The following is a 27,996-nucleotide window of genomic DNA, read 5'->3' as shown; positions in this document are numbered from 1 at the left end:
ATGGGTCGGCTGTCCCAGCTGTGTCCCTTCCCAATCTCTCATCCACCTCCAGCCTGCTGGCTTTTGGATGGGAGGTAGGGGAGATAAAAAGCCTTGGCACTGTGCAAGTACCATTCAGCAATAGCCAAAACACTGGTGAGTTATGAATACTATTCTAGCCACAAATGTGAAGTGCAGCACCATACAGGCTACTATGAAGAAAACTGACTTCACAACTTCATCCCAGCCAGACCCAGTACCAATACAAATGGAAAAAACCGAATTACAGTTATCAAACAACATTGCTTTTCTTGTGGAGCAACACACAGAATGCTTTGTATTCTCCCAAGAGCACAAGAGAACAAAAGAAGGAGGTAATCTTTCTTTATCCTAAAATAAGGTCTTTAGATGAAAGCAGATTTTTTTCTCCCTTTTAAAAAAGCTAGAAACCTGGGGCACTAGCAAATTCACATGGATCCATCGACTGGCTAAGTTCAAGCTGAAATGAATCAAACTTCAACAACACTGTAAAGTGCTCAATAGCTAAGGTAGAAACAATTAGATCCTTTCAGTTCTCTTTCTGTTTCTGACTGCTTTATTATCCTGTTCCCATTTCAGTGATATTCAAAATACCTATGAAGCAAGGGAAAAGGGAGACCAATACATTATTTTAACCAGAATCAGATGTCAAAGTATAAAGTCAGCCTACTTCACCCAGACTGTCAATCCAGATGGTAAATTTCAACAACCATGGGGAAAGCTCTCAAATGTTTATCTGGTTGGATAGGCTTATTCTGCTTTAGGTCACTTTGTGCTTTTCTGTGCTGTGCCAAGCTGCAGTCTAAAAAGTAAGAGTGTCACAGTATCACAGTATGTTCGGGATTGGAAGGGACCTCAAAAGATCATCTAGTCCAATCCCCCTGCTGGAGCAGGAACGCCTAGGTGAGGTTGCACAGGAACATGTCCAGGCGGGTTTTGAATGTCTCCAGGGAAGGAGACTCCACAACCTCCCTGGGCAGCCTGTTCCAGTGCTCTGTCATCCTCACTGAGAAGTTTTTTCTCAAATTTAAGTGGAACCTCTCGTGTTCCAGCTTGATCCCATCACCCCTAGTCCTATCATTGTTTGCCACCAAGAAGAGCCTGGCTCCATCCTCGTGGCACTCACCCTTTATATATTTATAAACATTAATGAGGTCACCCCTCAGTCTCCTCTTCTCCAAACTAAAGAGACCCAGCTCCCTCAGCCTTTCAAACAAGACCACTAAAGATATTTTGTGTAGACAAGTTCAGACAACTGCCATAAAGTGTTACAGTCTGAAGACAGTGGGTTGGTTTTGGTTGCAGTAGGGTTAGGGGAGGTTCCTGCAAGCAGTGGAATAGACTGGGATCTCCACCCCTTGCTGCAATTATAAAGGCACTAACATCTAAGGAAGGAGCTGGGGAGGAGTTGAAGGGCCAACTCCTTTTCTCTGGAGTCCTTGGTGAAGAAAGTTGCAGAGCTGTTAAACTAGTAGGCAATGAAGTGTTTCTTGGGAAGAGAGCTTATCTCTTCCTTCTGTCTCCCAGTGAGAAAACTGTGGCTGAAGTTTCTTTTGGCTATTCTTCTCCTGCATGTAACAGCTGCAAAGGAACCTGAGCCGTAAGAACTACCATATTATTACTAATAGTATTCAAGATAAGGCTTTAAAGACAGTGATAATTAGTGCCACTAATTTTACTTTAAATATTAAATACTACCAGGACTCATCTTTTATATCTGAAGAGCTAAATTAAGCTGGAATGTGGATGACAAGTGAATGGTTCTCATTCAATGCGAAGCAGACTTTCTGCCTATTGCAGAACTTCTATAGGAGTTGACCTGTGTGTTCAGAAAAGATAATAGCAGTAGTAACAGCAGCATACTTTGCTAAAACGAGGTGGGTCCAGGACTCGGATAAAGAGCAAAAGGGCAAGAGTGGGGGGCACTGTCAGAGCTGTCTGGGGCACCCAGGGCTGGGCTCGCTGGGAGCTGCAAGGCAAGAGTGAAGGGCACTGGCAGAGTGTCCTGCATTTAATCTAAACCAATCAGTACGTACTGAATAATATCAATGTTTTGTATTTGCTTCATTTGGTTGAGGCTGTTTCTCCTTTCTCTATGATGTGATCACTTTGATATTTGGATCTCACAGGCAGTATGTCCTGATGGTGCCTGCTGTCCTCCAAAGTGACTCTCCAGGTCAGATTTGCCTGCAGTTCCTTGATCTCAATGAGACAATATCCGTCAGAGTCATCCTAGAATACGGTGCTGTTAACACCACTATTTTTGAGAAAACCATGACAGCAAGCAGTGGTCTACAGTGCTTCAACTTCACGGTAAATTAATTTTAACTTATGTCCTAATGGAGAAGAAATGTAAGGAGGGACAAGAAAAATAGAGCAGAGAGCACAAGAGAGCAACAAGCAACGGAAGAAATAAGACTTGTTGAAAGAAAAGGGCATCAGAGGAGACACATATAGTAACAAACAAGGAGTCATTTTTAATAGACATAAGAAATAAGAAAGGTCCAAGAAAGGTGATGGAAGGTGAAGAAGGTGGTAGAAGTGAGATGGGTGTCTCTTTGCAGGATCACAGGCCACAGGCATAGCTGTTCAACAGGCTCTGGGGAAAACGACTTCAAGAATAGCAACCCCTGCTTGTTTATCTGTTTCCTCACAGATTCTTCCTGTCAGTTCTGTCCCACTGGCTTTCATTTCCTTCTCTGCCAAGGGCATCACAGTCAGCCTAGAAGAGCGGCGGTCAGTGATGATCTGGAACATGGAGAGCATTGTCTTCGTGCAGACAGACAAACCTATCTACAAACCAGGACAGAGTGGTGAATATCTATTTAGTTTATAACATGTCTTTTAGGAAGTGATTTCTTTAGACAGAATTTCTCTGATGAGTGTGTTTCAGACTCAGCTACAGCCTAGGCAGTTTCTTCAGTTCCTGCAGTTCTTTTACCAGTTTCTGTTAAAACCATTGCAAGTATTTCCTGTGGAACTCTAAGAGTCATCTTCAGGATGGCAGGAGACTCTCATCCCACAGTCTCTATTACTTTCTTTGTCCCTTCCTCCCTGCTGAGGGAAAGGGGGAGCTTTTACTGTTGCTGTTTCATTACTGGTGACAGGTCAAGATAATGGAAAGAGGTGACTAGGTCACTACTTAAATGCCTGGCATAAAACAGTTCTTCTATCTGTGATGCTGGTCAGCATCAAAGACTGTCTGAAGACTAGCAGTGAAATCCATTATTTTAAGATTAATTATAAGTTTTTAAGCACAAAATCATGCTATTTACCTTCTGGGTTCTGATGGTTTTGGACTTTATTTTTTCATGTTGTTTTTCCTGCTCTTCAGCTCTTCCTTTGTCCATACTTCTCATCTGGCCATCAAACAGAGCTCCATGTATGCAAAGAACCATATATCTAGATCCATTTCTTAATTAATTTCTAGGTTTTAAGGTTTCTAGCACACAGCTAGAACACTGTAGGAAACACTAGGAGAATAGTTCCTTCCAGAGGTCAGCCAATAATATAGCTATTAGACTGCATCAGCTATACTTTATTTAGGGATGTGTTCTATCTACATAGATACATAGCACGAAGGAAAGTTTACTGAACAGAATTTGGTGCCATCAAGGTGTTCATGAAAAAAGTCTTGATTATTTGTCAGATGACTTGGTTTTGAAGTGAGGGAAACAGTAGATTAAATTAAATTAAGATAACAATTTACAAGGACATTTTTGAAACATTTTTTTATGTTTTTCATTGTGCAATAGCTCATTGTTCTCCTTTTAGTTTTCCTCCTGTTTAAAAAAAAAAAAAACAAAAAAAACCAAAAAAACCCAAAAAACAACAACAAAAAAACTGTACAAGATGAGAACAAACTGAACCAAGAGGAATTACACTGCATTATGAAAAACTGACACTGCACCTAGTTCCAGTGATATTTGGAACTTTCATATGTTCAAAGCAACAAACCTTGCTTTAGAGAGGGAGAAATTAATAGGAACAAATTTGCCTACATCATGCTGTCCACCGAAAGAGTTACGGCTGTCAGTTGGAACTGCATGACCTGCATAGGAGTTCTTATTCATTCGGTCATCCATTTTCTCTGACATTAAGAAAACTTTCATGAAAGAATGTGAGAACTCAATGCTTGGAAAAAGTCCCCTCAGCAAAGTCTGTGTACGATTCTTTTACCTTCAGATGTATTTTATTACATGCATCCTGTGCAAGTGAGACCATTAGAAGATCCAGTGAAACTAGGAGTACTAATGAATGCAAAACATCATGCTCAGCCATACAAACTACAGCTAATGCCAGCACCCTGTTCCTTGTCTTTTCAGTGATGTTTCGTGTTGTTGCCCTGGATTTCAATTTTAAACCTGTTCAGGAGATGGTAAGTAGCCAGTAATATTCCCCTGTTCTTAAAATTACTGGGCGACAACCTCTTCTCAAAGTTCAAATAAACAGTTGCTGTGGATAAAATGAGATATTGCAGAATCTAAATGCCAAATAATTAATATGATTTCCTAAGAACAAGCTATAAGCCTCCATTACGTTAGAGTCACAGGGAAGAGTACAAGTGTGTAGCAGGTTGGATTCCTGACACAACAGCTCCTGCTGTTACTGGGACAGAGGCTCAAAACCCCCTCCACTGTGTTGCTGCAGACATTATTTTAGCTCTGACCAGAAAGCCCACAATCTCCTGCTATTACCGTTCAGCAATTGTTGCTTGCAAAAATTCTTAAGTCATCCACCTGGTACTTTGTTCATTTTAGAAACAGGGAAATGAAAATGAAAGTTGTTACCACAATCCTTTATCTCACCAGAGGTACCTTTTTCATTACCAGCAAGCTGTCTTCATGTTCATATGACATAAGCCAAGAGATGGAAGGGTATTTACTGGCCACCTCTCAGGTGGCTGTAATGCAGAAGACAGCACAATATTACCAAAGAGCTAGCGTTAATAAGCAGAGTGAGAATATAAGATCAAAGAAGCCTGAATTATGGTTTACATACATCTTTCTAACTCTAACTACTCAGTTGCTCTAAATTAAATCCAGTATGAACAGAAACTGCCCCAACATTCCTATCTCTTCCTTTCATGTAACCTTCTTCTTGAAGTAAATGTGCTATTAAACTGATTAAAATAAGAGATTAGGATCTCCGATTACTGGTATTATACTGATTTTTTATACATTTCTCACAGTCCTACAGAAAAATAATTTTTGTTTGTTCAGCCACCTAATCTCTTCTCTCGCTTTGTTTTTTACTCTTTCAGTATCCCTTGATTGCAATTCAGGTAAGAATTTTTTTTCTCTTTGTACTGTATTATGCATCTAAAATTGTAAGGCACGTGTGTTTGTATGTGTCACATAGCCATATCTTCCTTCTGAGTACACTGGCAGAAAGTAACAGAAACTTCATAAAATCCTAGGATGCTGTTTAAACCTTACTAACATGGAAACCATGCCTATATTCATTTCAGCAGTCAAAAGCTGTACTGTTCCTATGTGTGCCTCCCCTCCACCTCCTCCTGTTTGCTCAAGTTATTTTGGGGTAGAACTTTTTGTAACTCAAGTGCTGTTGAAAACTATAAACAGAGATAGGCTGTAGGTATAATTACTGGCTATGTTGGCACTTCCATGGCATTTTGTAGTGATTTTTGAAATCACAGTCCATGTCTAGATAGCATTCTTGCAAGTTCTCATGTTATGCTGTGAAGTCAGGTGACTTTATTTTGTTTGCAGTGAAACATATATATTTTAAGGTCTATGTGTGTGTTCTTTTGCAGTTAGTGCTTTAATGAGTTCAAGGAAATGGTGTAGATGAGTTTTGTTTAGCGTAACTAGCATAACCTACACTGAGAGTCAAACAACACCTCAGTGAATGCAGAAGAAATCCTTCCTTCTTCTGGCAGCTGAAAAAAAAAAGGGGGGGGGAGTGTGTTGCTGAAGACCAAGATTTGTGTGAGATGAGCTTGGCTGAAGGGGAAGGATGAAGATTCTCTTTCTCTCCCCTCTTGACATAAAACCAGAGCAACATATACTAAAAAGCAGGAAAGAGCAGTATTGTGCAGCTTCCTTTGATGATGGAGAATAACACCTAGGTTGGCAGAAGATGCCTAAGTCTGAGGTCAACAGATAAGTATCCAACAATACTAATAATCAGAATACAAAGGCATAATTTATCTCAACACACATGCATCAAGCAACTTCCCCAATGATTTAAAGCAACTTTCCCTGTTTACTTCTTTGTTTCTGGTTTAATGTGCTAGTAGCAGTAGATTTCCAAGGTAAATAATCTGAGTCTGTATTATTTTTTTCTTCAGGATCCACGAGGCAACAGGATCTTTCAGTGGCAAAATGTGACGTCAGAGATGAACATTATCCAGATTGAATTCCCACTAACAGAAGAGCCTATCCTGGGGAACTACAAAATTGTCGTAGCAAAGAAGTCAGGAGATAAAACAAATCACTCATTCCTTGTGGAGGAATACGGTAAATGCTACTCATTGTTTTCAATCAACCCTTTTGACCGCTAAAACTTCAAACAGCTTCCTGGTAAAAGAAACTTTCATTAGTTGTCATTAAGAAATTGAGAGGAAACAAACAAACAAAACCAGTAAAAGGTCAAAGAAGAAAAATTAACCGTTTTGTACAAATTCAGCTAGGAAAATAATCTATACAACAAATCAGTAAGTTGATTGCAAATTTCACTGTGACAAACTAACCTTCTCCTAGCCATGTCCATGAACTTGCTTGACCAAAGCTCTGCAAGTCATCTAGACCTCACAGGATTCACCTTGTAAGTCTTGACTTCTCTTCAAAGCTTTGTAGAAATATGTTAGTAAGCCTTCACAGGTCAGGCCACTTCTTGACAATGTTGGCACTCCCATTCTGAGATCCCATTCCATCTGTGATTAACACTGATGATATATCCTCATTTTCTCTTTCATTTCAGGAGGTCCTGCAAGTTTACAATATGCCAGTATTGTTTTTTTTTTTTTCCTTTTCATTCTTTGTCCTAGTGTTGCCAAAATTTGATGTCACAGTCACTGCACCAGAAAGCCTTACAGTCCTGGATTCAGAATTCACAGTGAAAGTCTGTGGAGTGTAAGTACCAGGTGCAGAGTGGTTAGGAAATATGATAAAGAGCAAGAACTTCCCAAGGATTGAGAAAGAGACAGAGCTTAGAGGAAAGACAAAAATAAATAGGACCTCAGAAAAGGTTGGTCAGGGTTTACTTGGTGGTTGAAGTTTTCATTTACTCATGTGCTTGTGTCATTTTATTGTATGAATATTCTCTTCCAGCTGATGTTTGGTGGATTGAATAGATCTTTTGAGAGATAGACTGCTAAAATGGAATGTGTCTGCTCCAAATAATCCATTTCAGAGGGAGACCTTCATATAGCACAGCATTGTAAATTCCAGCAGGGGTCTGTCTTTAACTGTCTTTAGCTGTCTTTAACTCCCCCTCCAAGCTTAGTCCTTCAGGATTTTGCTTACTCTAACACCAAGATCTCATAATTTTGAATCTAGGGTTGAAATCCTTATACCCTTGCAGATATGAGGAGATTTGCTTTGATTTCAGTGAGTCTAGAATTCCAGTCTAAGCTGAAGAGTGGAGATAACAGTCACAATTTGGTCAGTAGCCATGGCTGTCCATCACGCTTATAAAGGTATTTATTTTTATGTTTAAGGTGTCATTTTGCTTTATGTGTTTAGGGATAAATAGAACTCATTAATACTTAAACTTCTGAGTTGTATTATCTTTCTGTAACAGCAGGAGAGTTAGGAAAAAGCCTGTTAAACTATTCCATTCTCTGGCTTCCCAGCTCACTGCTTGGTTTGGGTCTATTCCTGCATATATCAGCTTAAGTCAATTTTTCAAGCATCAGTTCATGGGCCTATTTCCTCTTCCCCTAGGTACACCTATGGCCAGCCTGTTGAAGGGAAAGTCCAGCTTAGCGTGTGCAGGGATTTTGATTCATATGGGAGGTGCAAGAAAACGCCAGTTTGTCAATCATTTACCAAAGATGTATGATACGTAATTATTCTTCTTCTTTGTGCTCATCCTCTCTCCTATGTTCTTGCTTCTATCATTTTGCTCATCACACTTCTCTTTCTCTCTTTGTTGCTTCACTTCACTCTACTCATATATTTGCTTAGATCACTAGCTAGCAATTCAAGACAGCTCATTTCTCTTCTTGGTTTCCCATAGATCTGAGTTCCTTCTTCGTGCCTCGGCTTCCCATGTAAAAAGTGTAGACAGTGATGTCTCCATCTGTCCTGTATAAATCATCTTAAAAGTAGGGAGAAAAGACGTCACTCACTAAAGAAGGGTCTGTGTATTCCCAGCATCCTTTGAAAGCAGTGATCCTTGGTAACAGGATTTGGTTTTTTCCCTTTCCACAGCTGGAGACAGAGGGTTGCCTCTCCCAGGTTTTCAGCTCCAACACCTTTGAGCTAAATCGCATTGGTTACCTGAGAAATCTTGATGTGAAAGCCATTGTCACAGAGAAAGGAACAGGTAATCCCTTCTCAACAATCAGAAACAGCATCAGTGTTGTGGTCAAAAAGAAGAGTAGAAAATACTCAGCCTCTGCCTGCTGAGTACAAAGTTGTCTTCCTGAAGAAGATCCATTTTATAAGCACTGTGACCATCTCCAGGCAAACGTTAACTCTGATGAAGCCATATGCAAGACAAAGTATATCTTCTCTTGACTCTGGATGTGTCTTACAGGCGTGCAACTTACAGCCACTCAGTCCATTTCCATAACTCGGATAATGAGCAGTATACAGTTTGAGAACATGGATCGCCACTACAGAAGAGGAATTCCTTACTTTGGACAGGTAAGCAAGGGCATAGAGAGCTTGCATTGAAGATGACTGACAGGTACAACATGACAACATTGATGGGAACATTTGGGGGACTGCTTGGAGTGCGGGTGTTCTCCCAAAGCTTCTTTCTTTACGTACAGTGCTCTATTGGTAATTCTGAATACTGAAGAGTATTAGTTTATTCTTTGATTCTGCCAGAAATGCTTTCAATCAAAACAATCCGTTAACTAGCATTTTTCTAACTCACTTTTTAAGCTTGATATAAATCACTGCCTATTCCTTCAGAATTGACCATCATATGACAGCCAGAAATGAACGAAAAAAATGAGGAAGAAAGAGTGAAAGCAATTTAAGGAAAAAAAAAAAAAAGAAAATAGCAATTATTGCTGTCTCAAAAAACTTTTTCACTATTGTATGTTTCATGACAAACGTCACATCACTCTGTCAGTGGTTTAAAAGGTAGGGATAAATATCTCTCTCTCTCCTTTAGTTTAGCTTTTTTTTCCATGAGGAAAATATAAGGGAACATCTTACCAGCCTCACTGAAAGAAGAGAAGACATTGTCTTTGAAAGATTTTTTTTATCCCCCTCTGGAAGAAGTCTATATAACTTTCTTACTTGGTTTCCACTCCCACTCTGTTCTTCAGACTGCTGTGTACCTTGCCACTCCTTACTGGAGAATGAGGGTCAACAGGTTTCCTGGGGAGCTGTGCCCCAGTGAGTTCCTCAAATGCACACATTCTCACATGTGCTAGAGGTTAAACATGCTGAAAGACATGTGGTAGAAGTCTTGGATGTCACATCTCAGAGACAAAACTGCTGATGATGGTTTCAGGCAGGTTCTTCACATTTGTGCAAAAAAACCCAACCAACCAACCTACCAAAACCAAACCAAACCACACACGCACACACAAACAAAAACCAAAACCCAAACAAACAATCAAACAAAAACCCCCACACAGACAACAACAACAAACACTTGAGGATTGTATCAGGGGAACTACTGCCTGGAAGCCACTGATACTCATACTTTCTCAAAATGCAGCAAATCCCAGTACCTGTCCTGGTGCTACCACATGCTATTCACGCTCTTTCCCCGCACTATAAAGCATTTGTTGCTGGCTACATGTTGTATGCCTTCACTTTTGTCACATCCACCCGAATACTTTTAGTTCCCTATTATTATTTTTGTTTCAGATGTCGTTTGTCTCCATGCTCTTTCTGCCCAGTGAGGATAGTCATTCTCTTAAGCTTGTATTTAGTATTTTATTACTTCTGCCGCCTTTTTCTGAAAATAACTCAAAATGAATGCTCTGTTCTAGCAACCTATAATTTACTTAATGATATCTGTTATTTTATGATTATTATTTATTATTACTGTAGTAATTTAAATGTTCAACACATAAACACCAGAGGCAGTAAGGACAGAATCAGAAAAGTGTTCAAAACAAAGATCTGGAGAAAAGACCTTCAGACACTTGAAGGTATCAGCAGCAGACTCTCAAGACTAAGAAAGGAAAAAATGGAGGAAAGGAAGTATATCTCTAAACTGGGAATGTGTAATCAGAAGGGACTGACCAGGGAAGAGATGAGTTCTTGCTCCACAAAAGAACATTATCAATGATGTAGCATATGCTGAGGAAGTTCCTGCTCCGAACCTCATAAGATAGCTGAGACAGCTTCCAGAAAGTGAAGACAGCCATTTTTGTTCTTAATTATTGCTTTGAATTAAGCAGAAAAATTAATTCTACTGTATGGAGAGCAAAGGAGTGCAAAACATTAGTACCTATATACAGAAAGATAATTTACTGAACATTTCTCATGTTCTCTTCTACAGATCAAACTGGTAGGCAAAGACAACTCTCCTATTTCCAATGAGGTTGTTCAGCTATTTGTCAACAACAAGAATGTGGACAACTTCACCACTGATAATAATGGAGTTGCACCGTTTAGCATTGACACATCTGAAATGTTTGATCCTGAGATCAACCTGAGAGTGAGTATAAAACAAGGCTGAATAGAGACAGAGAGAGAGATTACGTCTCTCAAAGTAAACCTGCAAAAGATGAGATGAGGTTTGAATTCTGGTAATAAATTGTGCTTTGTCCAGCTTATTTAATGTTGTAATGCTCTCAGAAGAAGTGAGGAAAACAACAGTTGCAATGCAATGGCCTTGTGCAAGGCTGCAAGATAATTCTGCTACTTTTTCCTTAACAGTTTCACTTTAGATGCAATTCTTAACTATATGCGTTGTGTCAACTAATCATTCTGATGTCAGTATGTGATGTTTTCCCTAGTGACATATGTTTGTTTTCCTTTTTTTCCCCACTCCCTCTCCCGATCAGGCAACTTATAAAACCAATGAGCAGTGTCACTCTGAAGGCTGGGTAGAGCCTTTTTACCCTGATGCGTCTCTCTTCATCCAGCGCTTCTACTCCTGGACTAGCAGTTTTGTGAGGATTGAACCTTACTGGAAAGATTTGAGCTGTGGGCAGAAGAGGATGATCACTGTGCACTATATCTTGAATACAGAAGGATACAAGACCATCAACACCATAAACTTCTTCTATGTAGTGAGTGTGGGGTTGTTGCATGGTTTGTTGAAAGGGTTTGACCAGGCAGCTATGTGGCAGTCCATCCACAGCAATTAGGGCAATGAGTGCTCTTCCAGCTTATGGTTTACCAGCCAGCACTCTGGCCAACAACCCAAGGACAGAAACAGATAGAGGTGGTTTTGCAAAGCTACCCCCTCAGGAAAAATGAACCCCATTTCTTGCCATGTTACTCCATTTCATAGTAAGGAACCACCCTCATAATGTCTCAGGCCAGGTTTCTTGTCCCCTCCTAGAAACTCTTTATGGTATTCTCTGCCTCCCTCTTCTCTTCCTTTTCCTGACTGCTCTTTTCTCATGACAACCTCTACCAACCCATAAATGTGTTGCTCTTTTCTGCACAGGGCATGGCAAAAGGCAAGATTGTCCTTACAGGGGAAATTAAAGTTAATATCCAAGCTGGTAAGTTAAGTGGCTAATCCATGTTTCTGCATTAAAAAAAAAGGGTTGGGGGATAGTTGAACTGAGGACTGAGGAAAGACTTCCTGGATGTATTCAGCAGCTATTGTGAGGGCTGTATCTGTCTCCATCCATGCATGTGTGCATGATACTAGCACTACCACTAAAATAACTATAAAGTCATATTTAGTCCAGCAACTAGTTCATTTGATATGAGTTAAGAAATAGTGTCCTGTAAAGATCTTCCCAAAGGATAAAGTAGGGAATGCAGAGTGTCTGTTGTAGGGGGCTATCTGAATCTTGCCACATGTTCAAATCCGCAATAAATCAGAGAGCATCTGGATCTAAACCCAGGCATGTCGTCTCCTGGCAAATCCAGGATTTTTCAGTTTATCATCTAAGTATATTGCTTCACTGACTGGTATAGCTATATGCCAGTTGAGGATGGCTACTACTACAGCAGATCTTTGCACTTCTCTCCTTATTGGTCCTTTCTCTGTTCTAACAGACCAAACCGGCACTTTCACGATCCCACTTGTGGTCAATGAAAAAATGGCTCCATCCCTTCGGTTGCTGGTATATACCTTACACCCTGCCCGAGAGCTGGTGGCAGATAGTGTCCGATTTCCAGTTGAGAAGTGTTTCAAAAACAAGGTGAGAGGCACCTAGATACAGCAAGTGTTACCTGCTGTCAGATAAATACAAATTCTTTGTGCACACATTCAGAACAGATTTCCAGTTTTATTTCTTGTTTCCATCCACTTATCTTAGGATTAGTCTGTTGTCCTTATGTGTCTTCTCTAACACCACCGCCTGACATTATTGTCAAATGGTAAATCCTCTTTTAATGTTAAAAGCTACTTTTCAGTAGGCTGCACTACCCTCGGATTGTTCCTGCCTCTGTTGAACTATACTAGTGTCTTATTTAGCTTAGACTGTTCTTTAGCAGAGCGAAGACACTTTAGTCTTATCCCACTTTAAAATTTAATGTAATTTTTTACACTTTTTTGTTGAAAAACACAATTTGTGTTTACCAGAACTAAATACATATAGAAAAGAAGCAGAAAACCCAACCTACAATTTAAGATTTCCTATGCTTTCTCCACTGAAACAATTTCCTCTGTGATTTTTAAATCAGATTTCACCTTTAAGATTTTTCTAACATTCAGGTCTTCTGACCTTTCTAGTTTTCAACTAAAAAACCCCATGAAACATTGGGAGAAGACAAAACAAATGAGGTTAAGTAAAATGTTTCCATTTACCTGACGTGGTCTTCCCCTCCTGCTTGTTCTGTCTTTTCTAACATGTGTGAATAGATCCAAACCAGAACCTGTTCTGTATTTCCTAAGGTGATCCATGGATCTAGTAAAAATCTGATTTGCTCACTGTAGCATTTTTTACATGCAGTCTGTGTTATAATAAGATTTGATTTGATAACAGAATATGGCAGAATCACACTTCATTTTAAATCACTTCAGGTAGGCTTCATTTAAACTATTACAGGAGTCCAAAAGCACCCATTACAGGAGTCCTAAGCACCCATTATAGCAGAGGCCTGGACAGCAGAGCCAGTGGAGATCAGATGCTCTTCTCAATGCAGACTATCTGTTCTTTAACAGAAACTTCTACTGCCCTTCTTGCCCTCCATTCACACACACATCCAGAGCAGCACCGAGCGGAAGGAATGAGCCGTAACAATATCTGTTTGATAAATTTCAGGTCCAGTTGCAATTCTCTGAAAAGCAGATGCACTCAGCTTCCAAAGTCAGTTTAGTCATTCAAGCTGCTCCCAACTCCTTCTGTGCTGTGAGCACAGTGGATCAGAGTGTGCTGCTCCTGAAGTCTGAGACAGAACTGTCTGCAGAAACGGTGAGCTGCCCAAACAAACACATGTATGTCTGAATGGCTTAACATGCAGTGTCCCCTCTCCAGGGAAGGTTTAGGTAGGATATTAGGAAAAATTTCCTCATAGAAAGGGTTGTGAAGCACTGGAACAGGTTGCCTAGGAAAGTGGTTGAGTCACCATCCTGGAGGAGTTTAAAAGATGCATAGATGAGGTTCTCAGTGACATGGCTTAGAGGTAGACTTGGCAGTGTTGGGTTAAAGGTTGGGCTCGATGATCTTAGAGGTCTTTTCCAACCAAAGTGATTCTATGATTGTCTCCTTCCCCTGAGGCACTGCTTCCTCCTCCTCCCTTACGGTGTCTTACCACTTGAGACTGTTAGATGATGTTAGACTGCCATTGCCTTTTTCATGTGCTGTTCATAAACCAGCTATAATAGGCAATACACAGCCCTTGTTTCTTGGCAGATGGAAGTTCTCTTTCATGCGGTATTTGGTTTAACCAGTGACTGGCAGCACAACCCTCTGGTATACCAGCTGCTACTCCCAGTTTGTGTCATTAGCAAACTTGCTGAGGGTACACTCTGCCCCATCATCCAGATCATTTGACAGGATTGAACCCAGTATTGACCACTGGAGTACACCACTAGTTACTGGCCTTCAACTAGACTTCGTCCCACTGACCACCACTCTCTGGGTTTAGCCGTTCAGCCAGTTTTCAATCCAGGAAACAGAGTATTGTTTCAAACATCTCAGCTCTGGGAACCTGCAACATGATGGTGTAATCAGAATTGATCTTTCCACATATACGAGTTTTGTGTTTCCCTCCCCCTTACAGATATACAGCCTACATCCCCTGCAAGACTTTCAAGGCTACATCTTCAATGGCCTCAATCTAGAAGATGACCCCCAAGATCCCTGTGTCTCACCTGACAACATCTTTCACAAAGGCTTGTATTACACACCTGTAATGTCTGGATTAGGCCCAGATGTGTATCATTTCCTCAGGGTAAATGTTCTGTACACTACTTAAGTCTGTTGAAGTGAGTAGCTTTAGATATTTCTGCAAATACCACTTTTAGTAAAAGTCATACACCACAAACTCTCTTCATGGCCATCTATTCTCAATTGGCTCTGGTGCTTACTGTGATTCTCCACCATGCCTAAAGCTCCTGCAAGTCTCTGCATAGATGTCTCTGGGCATCTCTGTGGTGGAAAGGCAGTAATGGGAAAGAGGGAGAACTAAAATAAACCTCAGCTACAGTATGGTTATGGCTAACCCTGAAATGTATTTTTTACAGGATATGGGCATTAAATTTTTAACCAACTCAAAGGTTCGGCAACCAGCTGTGTGTACTAGTGAGACTGTAAGACCTCCACCGTACTTCTTGAATGCAGGATTCATGGCTTCTTCACACCATGTCAAATCATCGGGTAACATAGGGGACAGGAAAGAGATTTTATTTTACTCCTTAAACGATCTTAACGTGACATGGATATGGACAGTACTTATGCAACACATTGGTACTGATATTGAATATTGGTCCGGCACAAAATGAAATTGGTTATGATAATGGCCGATCCCCAAAAAAGCCTTTCAAATCTACACTTCCGACTCATGTCCAGTTTCATGCTAGGAAGTGTTGGCAATTGGTAAAATGTCCCACAAAACTAACACTGTTTATACTGATTCCCTTTTGACCAGAGCTTGTTTGAATAGACAGTGTGACAGTAGATCTAAGAGCCAAATGACCTGACTTCTAGTTCTAGGTCTCATACTCATATCAGGAGAACAGAGCACTCAAATAATGTCTTCTTTCTCTGTGATACCAGGTTATACCTAACTCACAGATACATTAGTGGCATTAATTAATATTTGCGTGGCATTACCAATAGTCTCACAAAGACAGGAGTAAAAGCTAATCATCCTTCATACTGGCCCATGCATACTAAAACCTGTCCTTTCTGAGAGTCTTTGTTACACAAACCCAATTTGACTGAATTCCTATTTTCTTACTAGCTGAAGTTGCTAGAGAGGAACGCAAGAAGAGACTTGTCCTTGAGACTATTCGGCAATTCTTCCCTGAAACTTGGATTTGGGATATACTTCTAATTAAGTGAGTATTGCTCTCTTAACTGAGTACTGCCCTCTCTTTGCCTTGCTTTTAATTGTTATTAAACATGTCCCCTGATGTCCTGCAAAGTGGCAGTTCCTTGCCACCTCTTCTTACCTTTTGGCCTGGAAGATGTAGCTTTCTCAATCATCACCTGCCCACCTGCCCTCTTCTTTTCCATGGTAAAATTACTCTGTCCCCAAAGACATCTATTTCCACAATGTGTGTACCATGAGTCATACTCCCTTCCTAGGAAGAGGGACACCTCTATTTAAAATGTGATTCTGCAAAATGAAAATTCTGAGTTTTCTTTCAAAACTCAGGGAAATGATGGGCAGAAGAACTTTCAAATGGGCTTTTCTCAGAAGATTTGGGTGGTAAGTTCTGGGGGGACATGGATATGGGATTTCTGCAGACAGAATAGGGATAGTGCTGATTTTCAAAGCCCATTGCCTCTACTGAGAAGCAAGGTATATGAAACTTTCCCTTTCTAAACTTGTCCTTTATCCATTCCCATCAGCTCTACTGGAAAAGCCAGCATCTCGTACACCATCCCTGACACCATCACTGAATGGAAGGCCAGTGCCTTCTGTGTGGAAGAGTTGGTTGGATTTGGTATATCTGCACCTGCCACCCTGACTGCCTTCCAGCCTTTCTTTGTGGACTTGACCTTGCCATACTCTATCATCCGAGGAGAAGATTTCCTGCTTAGAGCAAATGTTTTCAACTACCTAGATCATTGCATTGGGGTGTGTACTTCTGTCCACATTCTTAGACTTTACCCCATCTCCAAGGAAGCTGCAGCTATATGATTGGTGTAGATGACTAGATCTGCCCCTGCTCTTGGTTGATCCACTGCTCATTCTGTCTGATGACAGATTATCCTGTCTGGATTTGTCCTTCACTGCCACTACAAAGCAGAGGGAGATCTGTGTGAGCTGTGACTAGGATGGATGTATAAGCACTGTTTCTAGAGATCATTAGATGAAGGAAACAAGTGCTTTGTGGAGTATCATTCACCATCCACAGTCATGTAAGCCATCGTTGGTTTTAGTGGGTTCTTTACTTTAGATGTATACGGGAAAGTGTGAAGAAGTGAAGGGCTTGTGCTTGCCAAACAGAAGGAAGTGGGAAGAGCAAGAAGTGTAGAACAGACAAACTCTTCCTCTCTGGGGTGAAAGTACCCAAATGTGGAGCACAAAAGTCCAGTACTTGCCCTACAGAGTTTCTGTCCAGCTAAAGGCTCTATTGCTCCCAGACACTGAGGAGTTGTACTCTCAATATTCAGTACTTTCCAGGGAAAATGCCTCCAGACCACAGATGCACTGCAACTCTGGATGGAGGGACCTTACACACAATTTAAAGGATGCTTGAAGAAAGAAAAAGAGAGAGCTGGTTGGCTTCTTGTTTCTTGTGTTGTATTTAGGAATCTTGAGGAAAACAAACAAACAAACAAACAAACAAAGAAGAGGCAAGTCTGGAGCCTAGATTTCTTCTGCTTGTTTTGACAATTAGGAATGTTCTTTTCCAAACTCTGTTAACAGTTTGGCCTAACAAAACAAAAGGCCTAGGGTTTTAAACATCCTAGAAAAAAGATCTCTGTTACTGAAGCTTTCATCTTGCAATCTCATTTTTAAGTATTCCTACAGCAACTGAAGGAAAAACCACTAAACAATGGTTTCCTTTGCAAATTAGTTCAAAGCCATTAGCACCAGCTCAACTGGACATAACATAACTCAATATTCTGATCAGGAATCAAATGTATGCATGGGATATTTAACATGTCAATCAAGTATGTCATAAGAAGCAAAAGGGAGTACTGTTAAGGTTACATCTGATGGATGATTCATCTAACACCATCATCCCAGGCCTTAAACATGCTCTACAATGTTAACGTTGGACATGAGCAGAGACTATCTCACCTCCTCTAGCACCATTTTCGTATGGTACAAAATCTTTATATCATCACACTTCTCTTTCTGTTCTCAGATTAACGTTGTGCTGTCAGATTCCCTTGCTTATCAGGCCAAACTCATCTCCCCAGAGGATGATGGATGTGTATGTGCCAAGCAAAGAAAGACCCATGTCTGGAAAATTTTCTCCAAAGAAATTGGTAAGTGCCTTTGAATCTACCTGAGATAGTTAATAATCAATTTATACCTCACCTGCAAAAAAATAATCCTCTTCCAACCTGGAGAACTTGGTCCACCACTGGTGTTTCCAGCTGTCTGGGCTGAATAGCTCCTCCACAACTGCAGTGTGTTTATCATTCTCATTTTTAGACATCAGCTCTCTCCCCCTATGTCTGACCTAGAATGACTGACCGTTCATTATTTTGCACTAATATCTGTAGATATTCATTATCAGATAAAATTTATTACTTTAGTCATCAATCTGCATGAAAGAGGTCTATTTTTTTTTCCTTTTCTGCTATTATTTAAGGTAATATAGTATTCAGCATTACTGCAGAGACCAAAGATGGTGGAGCTTGTGGAGACAAAGCACCTAGAAACATCAGTATTGACTACAGAGACACCCAGATCAGAACACTGTTGGTTGAGGTACTCCTGACAACTCTTACTGTTTGCCCTGTATTCCCTTCCATCAGGAAAGAAAAATGTAGCAAAAGTACTAAAAGCAAGTAAAAGTTTTTCATGTTCCCTAATGAACTCCTGGTTTGTCTCCACCTTCATCTGGCTGGGGCAGGGTCTGGCCATTCAATCTAAGACCAAGTCTGCACCCATCTGACATCCTCTTCCAGAAGGATCAGTGGGTGTTGGTAAGTGCATATCTTCTTCATGCACAGGAGACACTGGAAATTAGGAACTCCATCTGATGGGAAATCCCTTTTAGTAGCAATCACATCAAACATGAACCTGTAAACTGTTGCTTCAAACCAGCTGTCTAAGGATGCTGGAGGATGGGATGGGGGTGGCTCTTCTGTAACTGCATTGCTTCTGCATGCTTTGTGCTCATCCACTGCATGTGTCTCTCCTTCCCATCACCATGCAGCCTGAAGGCATCAGAAGGGAAAAGACCCAAAACTCCCTAATCTGTACAACAGGTAAGGGTCTTATATACTGCTGTCTTGTGAGGAACTGAAAGGCAGGTTGGAGTTTGCACTCTTTCCTGCAGTGCTGATTGATGCTGTCCTTCCTCTTTTCCCCTAAATTGCCCAAATGGCAGCCAGTGTGAGCACTTACAGTTCAATTCCCTGCTACAAACCTCCTGTGTGATCTGGTGCATGTCACTCAGGGACTGCGCTGCAGTTGAAAGTGCTCAAATGATGAAGAAGGCTTCTCTGGAGCTATCATAGGGAGATGACCCATTTGTGTAAAATCTATTATGCCTTTCAAACACAGCTGCTGTCGGCTATTGCATGAATAACTGTAGCTTGTAGCTTTCCACTTTTAGTGGGAGTGGGAGAGGGAATGTAATGTTCCCTTCCACACCACCTCAGTGCTGACAGCAAACAGTTTCCAAGGTTTCCTAGAAGCTCTGCATAAAAGAGGCAAAAAAACCAACCCTGACCATCACCAACAAGCTTTTCCCAGTGTCTCACTGAAAAAATCCCCAGGGTTCCCAGACACTACAGCCTGTGAGCACCAGCCTTGCCCTGTTCAACTGATTTCTGTTGAGCAGTGACAGTTAATGGACCATTTAACCTAGTTTTCACAATTTTGATTTTGTCATGCCCCTCTCTCTCCTTATGTTCTCAGAGACAGCTATGAGTTTCTGTCTATTGCTGTCTCTTGTGTGCAGTTTTGTGCAATTCCTACCAGGAACATTTCACTGGTACAACCAATGTTCCTATGCAAATGAGCTTAATATTTTTCTCCACAGATGATGTAATTATTCAAGATGTTTCTCTAGATCTACCTACAAATGTGGTGGAAGGATCAGCCAGAGCTTCCTTTTCTGTTGTTGGTAAATATATAACTGATAAAACAAAAAAAGAAAGATAATGTAAAAAACAAAAAATGAAAGCTTTTTCAGGATTCAAAATGTTTGTGTGGGAAACTTGTGAGCAAAGAGACTGATTCTCATCCTGTCTGGCAATGCTCTCTGCTGCATCAGAGAGAACAAATTTAAATATTGGTTACACCCTTCTTCATTTTTCTTTTCAAATTTATTGTATTTGAATGTTTTGGTCTGAAGTAGCACAGTTCTGAGTTGTGACCTCAGTCAGACTTAGGTCAGTAAGACTTTTTTCCATTGACCTTCCTGCAAATCAGAGATACCAGTGGATTCTTTTCAGTCTCTTCCTGGAAATAACCTGGAATTGGTTACATGACTACTAGTCATGAAGTCTTTGCTTTGTAATATTGGTGATTTCAGCTCATTACAGAAATTGCTTGCTGGGTCTGTGCTATCTTTCCTAAAGATAGCAATGAAGAGGTGGTCTATGATCCATCTGCATAACCAATGTTCCTTCTCAGCATTAGTTCTTAATTCTGAAAAACATGATTCACTGTAGCATCTCTGGGCTGTTCCCCCTCACTCCTCTGGAAACAGAATTCTCCTGAAGGTACTTCTTTTCACTTCTAATAAGAAGTATCTGCTTGAAGAGGCATTAAAATAGGTAGTGTTTCTGGTGTGGGCAATTTAGACTAAGTAAGGAGAGAAAGGGAAAGGATTTCTATATTGACTGCAAAGCAGAACAGAGCAAATCACTCATCACCAAGAGTTTCATGCTTGTTGGAAAGGCTTGCAACCACAGCTAGGCTTTCCATGACTCTGCCTACAGAACAGAAATTACTGTTTATTTCAGTGAACATGAGTTGTGCTAATACCCACTGGCATCTCCACTTTACCAGGTGACATCATGGGCACTGCTATGCAGAATGTGCACCAGCTCCTCCAGATGCCATTTGGCTGTGGAGAGCAGAATATGGTCCTGTTTGCACCCAACATCTACATCCTCGACTATCTGAACAAGACAGGACAGCTGAGTGAGGAGGTCAAATCCAAGGCCATCGGATACTTAGTGAGCGGTGCGAGCTTGGTGCTTCCTCTATGATCTATACTGAAAACCCCATTGAGGCACAGTGAGCAGAAGCAGCAGCATGGCTATCCTAGCAGTACGGCACTGCTGCTGTAACACAACTCAGTGACCCAAGGGACTGCCCTCATCAAGACATTTTCTATCTTTGTTCTATCTTCTTTCTTTTCTTGTCCTAATTTGCTAAGACTCAACTGTCATGTTTCTTTTGAGGTTCTGCCTTTCAGTCTCTTTCTCCTTTTCCATCCAAGCAAAGCATTTATCCTAATCCTGTTAGCTTCATTGGAGCAGAGAGCTGATACAGTTCTGCCCATTCTGTGATCCAGTGTTTCTGCAGGACAAGATGTTCCATGCTTCCATTTAAGCTTCCTCGGGGCTCTCCTGTCCACTGTGGTTTCAGATAAATCTGATAGCAAACAGAATAGTGTTTCGTTTTTAAATCAGGGAACACTTTTGTGTTTTTTGCAGGCTACCAGAAGCAGCTGTCATACAAACACCCTGATGGGTCCTATAGCATCTTTGGCACAGGAGATAGAGAAGGGAACACCTGGTGAGTGACTGGGAGCAGAAATGGATCAGAGATGAATTTGCATTGAATGGACATGGTGCAGTTAAGAGGTTTCTTTATTAGCTAAATCAGATATACAGAGCTGGTTAAGACTGGGACTCTGTAAGTACTAAGAAAAATGGCTCTCTACTTCCTGTCAGGTGGGGTGGGCAGAGAGAAAACCATCCCTAAAGACTGATCTGACATCTTGATTTGCATTCCTGCTGTCTCCCATGAAACCCAAGGCACTGCAGCACTCTGTGGCCAGGATCAAGCCCAGAGTGTGCTGGACAGCCTTCCTGTGTCTCATCTAGCTATTCTTCCTTTAACTACTTTCTCTTGGAGGAGCACACAGAGATAAACGAAGCCACCAACATGTTTATGTATAGCATGAAAGGGAGGGACTTTTTCTGTTCCTGCTTGCAGCGCTCATATCACAGTTTCGTCTTTCCCTTGCAGGCTCACTGCCTTTGTGTACAAATCATTTGCACAAGCCAGTCACTTCATCTATATTGATAACAATGTCCAGGCTCAAACCCTGATGTGGCTGGCAAGCAAGCAGAAGCCAGATGGCTGTTTCCGAAGTGTTGGAACACTCTTCAATAATGCCTTGAAGGTGACTGAGAATTACTTCTTTGTCAAATTTCCACTCTTTTCATTAATGCTCTCTCCCATTACTGTCAAAAACTATACTTTACTCCAAATGTCTCTCCTCTGCCAAGGGCTAAGTCTCCACACCTTACAGTGATTATTTTCAGCTCAATCACCTTTCCCGCACCATACTTTATATCTTATGAACACTTCAGATAGGCTTACAGGACTATAAGCTTGAGGGAGTGATGTTCTTTGGGGTGGCAGCAACAGGCTTCTCCTGACTCAAAAGCTCTTTAAGAGATTTGTTGATGCTTTTCTTCCTTTTGGACTGCCTCCAGAGCTAGCCACACTCTCCCAGCTGGAATAAAACAATTCATATTTAAATACTTCTCACTCATGGCATTTACTGATTATTCCTCTGTGTTCTTTTCAGGGAGGAGTAGATAATGAGCTGTCACTTTCTGCCTACATCACCATTGCCATGCTAGAAGCTGGGCACTCCAGCTCGGTAAGGAGATCTTCAGCTGCTGGTATGCACCTGGAATTGGTCCCCAGCTGTTGACTTGGTGCCAGTGTCTGCTACAAACTGGATAGCAGACTAGGTACAAACTAGGTAGTAAGGAGAGAGAGAGGGAGGGAGAGACAGCTCCCAGGGAATGTGACCCTGCTCTGTATCTGTACAAGTTCCTGTGATAGAGGAGGTCACCATCTCTATACTTCTTAAAGCACCAGTGTTCAAGTAGAAATTGTACAGACCTCAGATCTTCTATTTGAGAGACCCAAGACATTTAGTGACACATTTTAGTTTCAAATAAAAAAAATCTTGACAAGTAATAGCCCATACACTATGGTTTAGCTTCAAACATGGCTCACTCAAGAAAGTAAGTTATTGCAGGTAAATCCATGAAGTCTACAAATGGAACTAAAAGTTATGTTGAAAAGACAAAGTTCCAGAAGACTGAAAAGCTGATCTGTCCTTTTTTAAAAAGTGGTCAGTAGAAAGGAGACTACAGTGGAGATGTTAGACTTCAATATAAGAGTTTCTCTGCCTCCAATTTGTAATATCCTTTTTGAGGACCTTCCTGACTAGTGCATTAGTGAGTGCACAAAATCGAACTATGTTTTTACGTGGTGTAAACCTAGTGCAGCTCCACAGAATTAAACTAAAATTGCACCAAGTCACTGAGGATAGACTACTATGTTGGGTTTGTTTGGGACAAGAGACTCTAGACTATAGAAGCACAAGAGTGAATTGTTCTCATGGAGGTAAGCAGAGGAATTAGCTGTTAAAGAAACAGAAGAGTCTTGTGTTTATACACCAATATCTTCAAGAACACACTGAAAAGCTACTTGATTTGTATGATGTTTCAATCTTAAATCGCTCTTTAAAGAATTCTGTATTCTCTCTGCTGAAGTATCTGCAGGAACTGAGGTGCCATTCTCATTACTGTGATAGTGACAGGATGAAGAGCAGGTTTAAAGAAATTAAATTGTTGGCCAGGTGAGGACTACTGTTCTGAATTAGACCCATATGTCACCTTTTTTTTTTTTTTTTTTTTTTTTTTACCAAAGTACCCTGTAGCCCGAAATTCCTTTTTTTGCCTGGAGACTGCATCTAAGAAGAATATCAGTGATGTTTACACTCAGGCACTCATGGCCTATGCTTTCTGCTTAGCTGGCAAGGCAGAAAAATGTGAATCATTCCTTAGAGTGTTACAGAAATCGGCAAAGGAAACTGGTGAGTTTCAGCCATTTGAGCAGTTTGGGAGGTGGGAAGAGGAAACAGGTCTCACTGGTGATATGTGGTCCAACCTTTACAATATTGAGAGTATATGCACATGAACCAACCTCCACAAATATTCTGTGGAGTTAATTTACAGACCACCTGTTACTCTGTAGAGAGTACTTGTGAGGAAGAGGCCAGAACACAGTATGCCTCTGAGGCAGCATAAAGCCGTGACACCTCCAATCTATTCTGGTTGATCCTCACCCTCTCTTTGCGTATTCAGATGGCTCACAGCACTGGGAACAGGAGGAGAGATCTCCATCAGAAAAATCTCCCTCCTTCCTCGACCATGCTTCATCAGCTGAAGTTGAGATTACCAGTTACGTGCTGTTGGCATTGCTCTACAAACCCAACCGGAATCAAGATGATCTCACAAAAGCCTCACAGATTGTGCAATGGATCATCAGGCAGCAGAATCCCTATGGAGGTTTCTCTTCCACACAGGTGCTGCAACTCCCTTCTGCTCCCCAGGCAGTCCTAGGAACTTGGGCACTGGTTCAGGGTGCCAGTGGGGTTTTGACTCCTTAGTTCTCTTTTGTGTCTGCTGTATCAAACACACAGAGACCAAGCCCTTCTCTTAGCTCAAATTCATTTTTTTATCCTCTTCTTCAAAACTATAGAAAGGTTAAGGACGATCAGGAGTAATTTTACTAGTAGCAAATACAGATATTTGTGTTGGGGATGTTCTACAGTTCCCCGGAAAACACATGCTTCACCATAATGAAAAACTCCAGAAGTGTGTTCTAGTACTCAGACTTATATTCTGAGACCTTCATACGAGTAGAAAGATTTCTTCCACCCTAAAACACACGTCAGAATGAAATGGTTTCTTATACATGGGAACCCTGGGATTATACACAAATTCAGAGTTTCTTTACACAGGATGAAGTGATGACTGTGCTTCAAATCAGAACCATGACTTTGACTTCTTCTGCACTGGTAGTAATTTGTAGTTTATTTTTATTTTTCTTTTCCTTCAGGACACAGTCATTGCTCTTCAAGCCCTTGCTGCTTATGGTGAGGCCACCTACAATTCTGTTACGCAAAATGTAGTGATGATTACTTCCAAAAAGCCTTTTGAGAAGGTATTTATTGTGAACAATGTGAACAGGCTCCTGCTGCAACAGAGTCTTCTTCCTGAGGTCCCTGGGAAATACAGCCAAACAGTGAATGGCAGTGGATGTGTCCTTATGCAAGTAAGTGTCTGCTCTCCTCTTCATTGTGTCTCATATTCCACATACAGTACAGCCATGCTTTTGATGATTGTATATCCAACTTCTCTTTACTTTTTCTTAATTATTTAGTTTCCCTAAACTATTTAAACACTCTTTTCCACATCCCACATTCTGACTCCTTTGGATTCACAGCATGATGAAAAAAGAAAGAAGAGTCCTTTCTGATCAGTAATTAGTTTCCTTCTGGGAAGTGGCTCTGGGTACAAGAAGCACCTTCATTGTTATAGAGCAAAAGTGTGATGTGTCCACCATTGATGTAAGCAAGGATCTTCCATATAAAACCAAGCGCAACATCGCCAGGAAGCTTCACTAAGTGTGAGACTTGTTCTTTGGAATGTGAAGGAAAACCCTTGCCTGAACAAAAGGGTTTTTTCCTCTTTCAGACAGCACTGAGGTACAATATCCACCTTCCAAAGGGGGCCTTCGGATTTTCACTCTCAGTACGGACATCAAATGCTTCCTGCCCACTGGATCGACCAGCAAAATTTGATATTGTCATCATAAGCAGGTAATGAGCTGTCAACAAAGCAGCTGCACAGATGACAAGACATGCTGAGAAGATACTGTGTGTATTCAGTTCTGCTTATAAAGTCCAGAAACGTGAGCTGATCAATGTGTTGACGATATCGGCCTGTAAGTCACAATATCCCGAAAGACCTTGTGACAGTGACTGATGGTGGTAGCATATACTTGGACCCTTCATAACAGGGGCCCCACAGTGTCTCCCATTTGAGCCAGTCAGCAAGATTCACACCAGCCTCCCTGTGCATTGTGAGACCAGGAGCAGAGAGTTGAGGTTTGCTTCCCCAGGTATGGTCCAGACTGATGGGGGCCTCTTTTGTTTCAGTTACACAGGGAAGCGCAGCAGCACCAACATGGTCATTATTGATGTGAAGATGCTCTCTGGCTTTCTTCCTGTTAAGTCTTCCCTGGATAAGGTAAACTATAGGAGCAAGATTAAATGAGTCACCCCAGGTACAAAGGAGAAGACTGGTCATGATGATAGGATCTGGATGAAAACAAAGACCTGGTTAAGAATCATTCATTCACAAGCCTTGTGAGCTGTTTGCATGGTTGTGCTGTCTTCATTACTGGAATGCCCTATAGGGAGCTGTGAGCACGCAGACTTTCCTGCACTAAAAACTTGGAAGGGTTCCAGCTATAGCCTGACCAGCTGGCAGCAGCAACTGCAACATCATACAAATTGATTTGTATGGTGTTCCCAAGCAGGGAAAGGTGGGAAATCTATCAGACTAGCTCTGAAACCCATACAACACTGGAGGCAGGCCGTATTCTCCTAATGAACTGCAGTGCATCTCATGCACTTGAGAAGTGTTCATACACCCCACAAAGTGGCAGTTTTTGCTGAGTCCCCTCTATCTATCCAGCAACATTTGGACTCTAAAAATCAGCTTCTGACCCTTGATACTTGGCTAGGAAAAGAATTAATCCCACAGCCATGTGGTGGTAACATCTGAAGTAGCACTTGTTTTTTAATGGATTACGAATAAATCAGTTCATCTCCATTTCTTTGTTTTTAAGCTCATTGATGGTCGTACAGTAATGCAAGCAGAAAGCAAGAAAAACCATGTTCTCCTCTATCTGAAAAATGTAAGTCCTGATCACTGATTTTCACTGATGATTGATTTTCACAAAGGATGCAAACACCATGTAACAGATGCATCTACAGAGAAGATACACTCTATAGAGTGCATTTGTTATGTTTCCTTCCCCATCAGTTTTCCCCTGTAAACACTAAGCTGCTTAATCCTCAAACTGCTTGTAACATCCCAATGTTCCAAACACTTTTGAACTGACACTGCCCTACTAGAAACTAGAAATAAGTTAATACAAAAAAGCACATAAAAATAGTCAGACTTCTTTCTCCTTTCAGTCAATAGTAAATCAACACTGAAAAGGAGTTCATAAACTTCAGTCCTTCCAACAGGACTCCTTCTCTTACACTAGTTCATTTCCCACTCTAACCTCTAACCTAATCCCTGGATCAGAATTTACATATTAAAAGTACTTTTGCTTGAGACCCTGCAGAACTAACAACAGAAGCCAATATCCCAGTGATGCATGTATACTGCTTCCCAATTTCTTAGTGGCACATCATGTTTATGTCTGAAATGGGAAGGGTTGGAATGTGAGTCTATCATCTTGACTATTGGGGGATCCTGGAGAATTAAGCTGAGTCCTTTGGGACATTTTCTCCCTCTCTGGTAAAAGGATGCATAATAACTACAGAATCAGACAATAGAAGCAAGATAAGAAACCTACAACTCTTCAGTTTCACTTCGGACTCTCCATTCAGATTTCTGATCTCAGTTTGACAGGTAGATAATGGATGTCCCACATCTTTATCAGTGGGACTTGGAATATATAAACAATCACCCTGGTGAGCTCCAGATGGTGTTGTACAAATAAAAATATGTGTGTGTCCCTCCATTCCCAGATCCCACAGAAGAAAAGGAAACAAATAATTTTCTCGGTTGAGCAAGACTTCGTAGTGAGTCATCCCAAGCCAGCTCCTCTGCAGATCTATGATTACTATGAAACAGGTAGGTCTTTGATTTTAACCAGTATGAAATGGTGGGGAGGGACAGGGACAGCAGAAATACTGTGTGCATTACAGGAGACCCAGAACTAATCCTCCTGGAACAAATGTTCCTCTGAACTGTACTAATAACTGAAATAGCATTGGGGGAGAGACTTATTGCATTTCAGTGAGCTTGGTCTCATGCCCAAAGTAACAAGTAGGTGTGACTGGAAAGTTATGAAAGTGTCCCAGAATGGAGGAGATTTCAAGGATCTCCAGCTTAAGTGTGTATAGGGTATATCCACCTCCAGGGAAAGGAAGTGGTCTCCAGGCTAATGGGAATGTTTCTTCCCTTTTTCTCCAGAAGAGTATGCTGTTGCTCAGTATACGTCGCCTTGCAAAGAGTCTGTAGCAGAAATGGACTAATGATTAGAAAAGGTAAGTGAAAGCCAGGAAAAAAAAAAAAAAAGCAAGTGAGAA

The 27,996-nt window shown here is 41.1% G+C and overlaps 1 protein-coding gene across 1 annotated transcript; it reads left to right on the top strand.

Moving 5' to 3' along the window:
• On the top strand, positions 1–27,994 carry LOC136107356 (ovostatin-like). The gene is made up of 35 exons (XM_071799274.1): positions 1–74; positions 2,148–2,331; positions 2,675–2,831; positions 4,344–4,396; positions 5,282–5,302; positions 6,332–6,500; positions 7,031–7,115; positions 7,929–8,040; positions 8,418–8,532; positions 8,746–8,855; positions 10,681–10,839; positions 11,189–11,416; positions 11,800–11,857; positions 12,363–12,508; positions 13,574–13,723; positions 14,535–14,705; positions 14,998–15,130; positions 15,717–15,813; positions 16,331–16,559; positions 17,800–17,923; positions 18,253–18,371; positions 18,823–18,874; positions 19,654–19,737; positions 20,628–20,804; positions 21,281–21,362; positions 21,819–21,975; positions 22,387–22,461; positions 23,526–23,691; positions 23,963–24,183; positions 24,720–24,935; positions 25,358–25,482; positions 25,822–25,912; positions 26,517–26,585; positions 27,433–27,538; positions 27,881–27,994. The coding sequence occupies exons 1-35, from the start codon at positions 1–3 to the stop codon at positions 27,940–27,942; spliced, it is 4,377 nt and encodes a 1,458-aa protein (XP_071655375.1). The 3' UTR covers positions 27,943–27,994.
• Positions 27,995–27,996: the final 2 nt, after the last annotated feature.

Source organism: Patagioenas fasciata, chromosome 1 (genome assembly GCF_037038585.1).
Source record: "Patagioenas fasciata isolate bPatFas1 chromosome 1, bPatFas1.hap1, whole genome shotgun sequence".
NCBI lineage: Eukaryota > Metazoa > Chordata > Aves > Columbiformes > Columbidae > Patagioenas > Patagioenas fasciata.
This window is presented reverse-complemented; position numbering and strand designations above follow the sequence as displayed.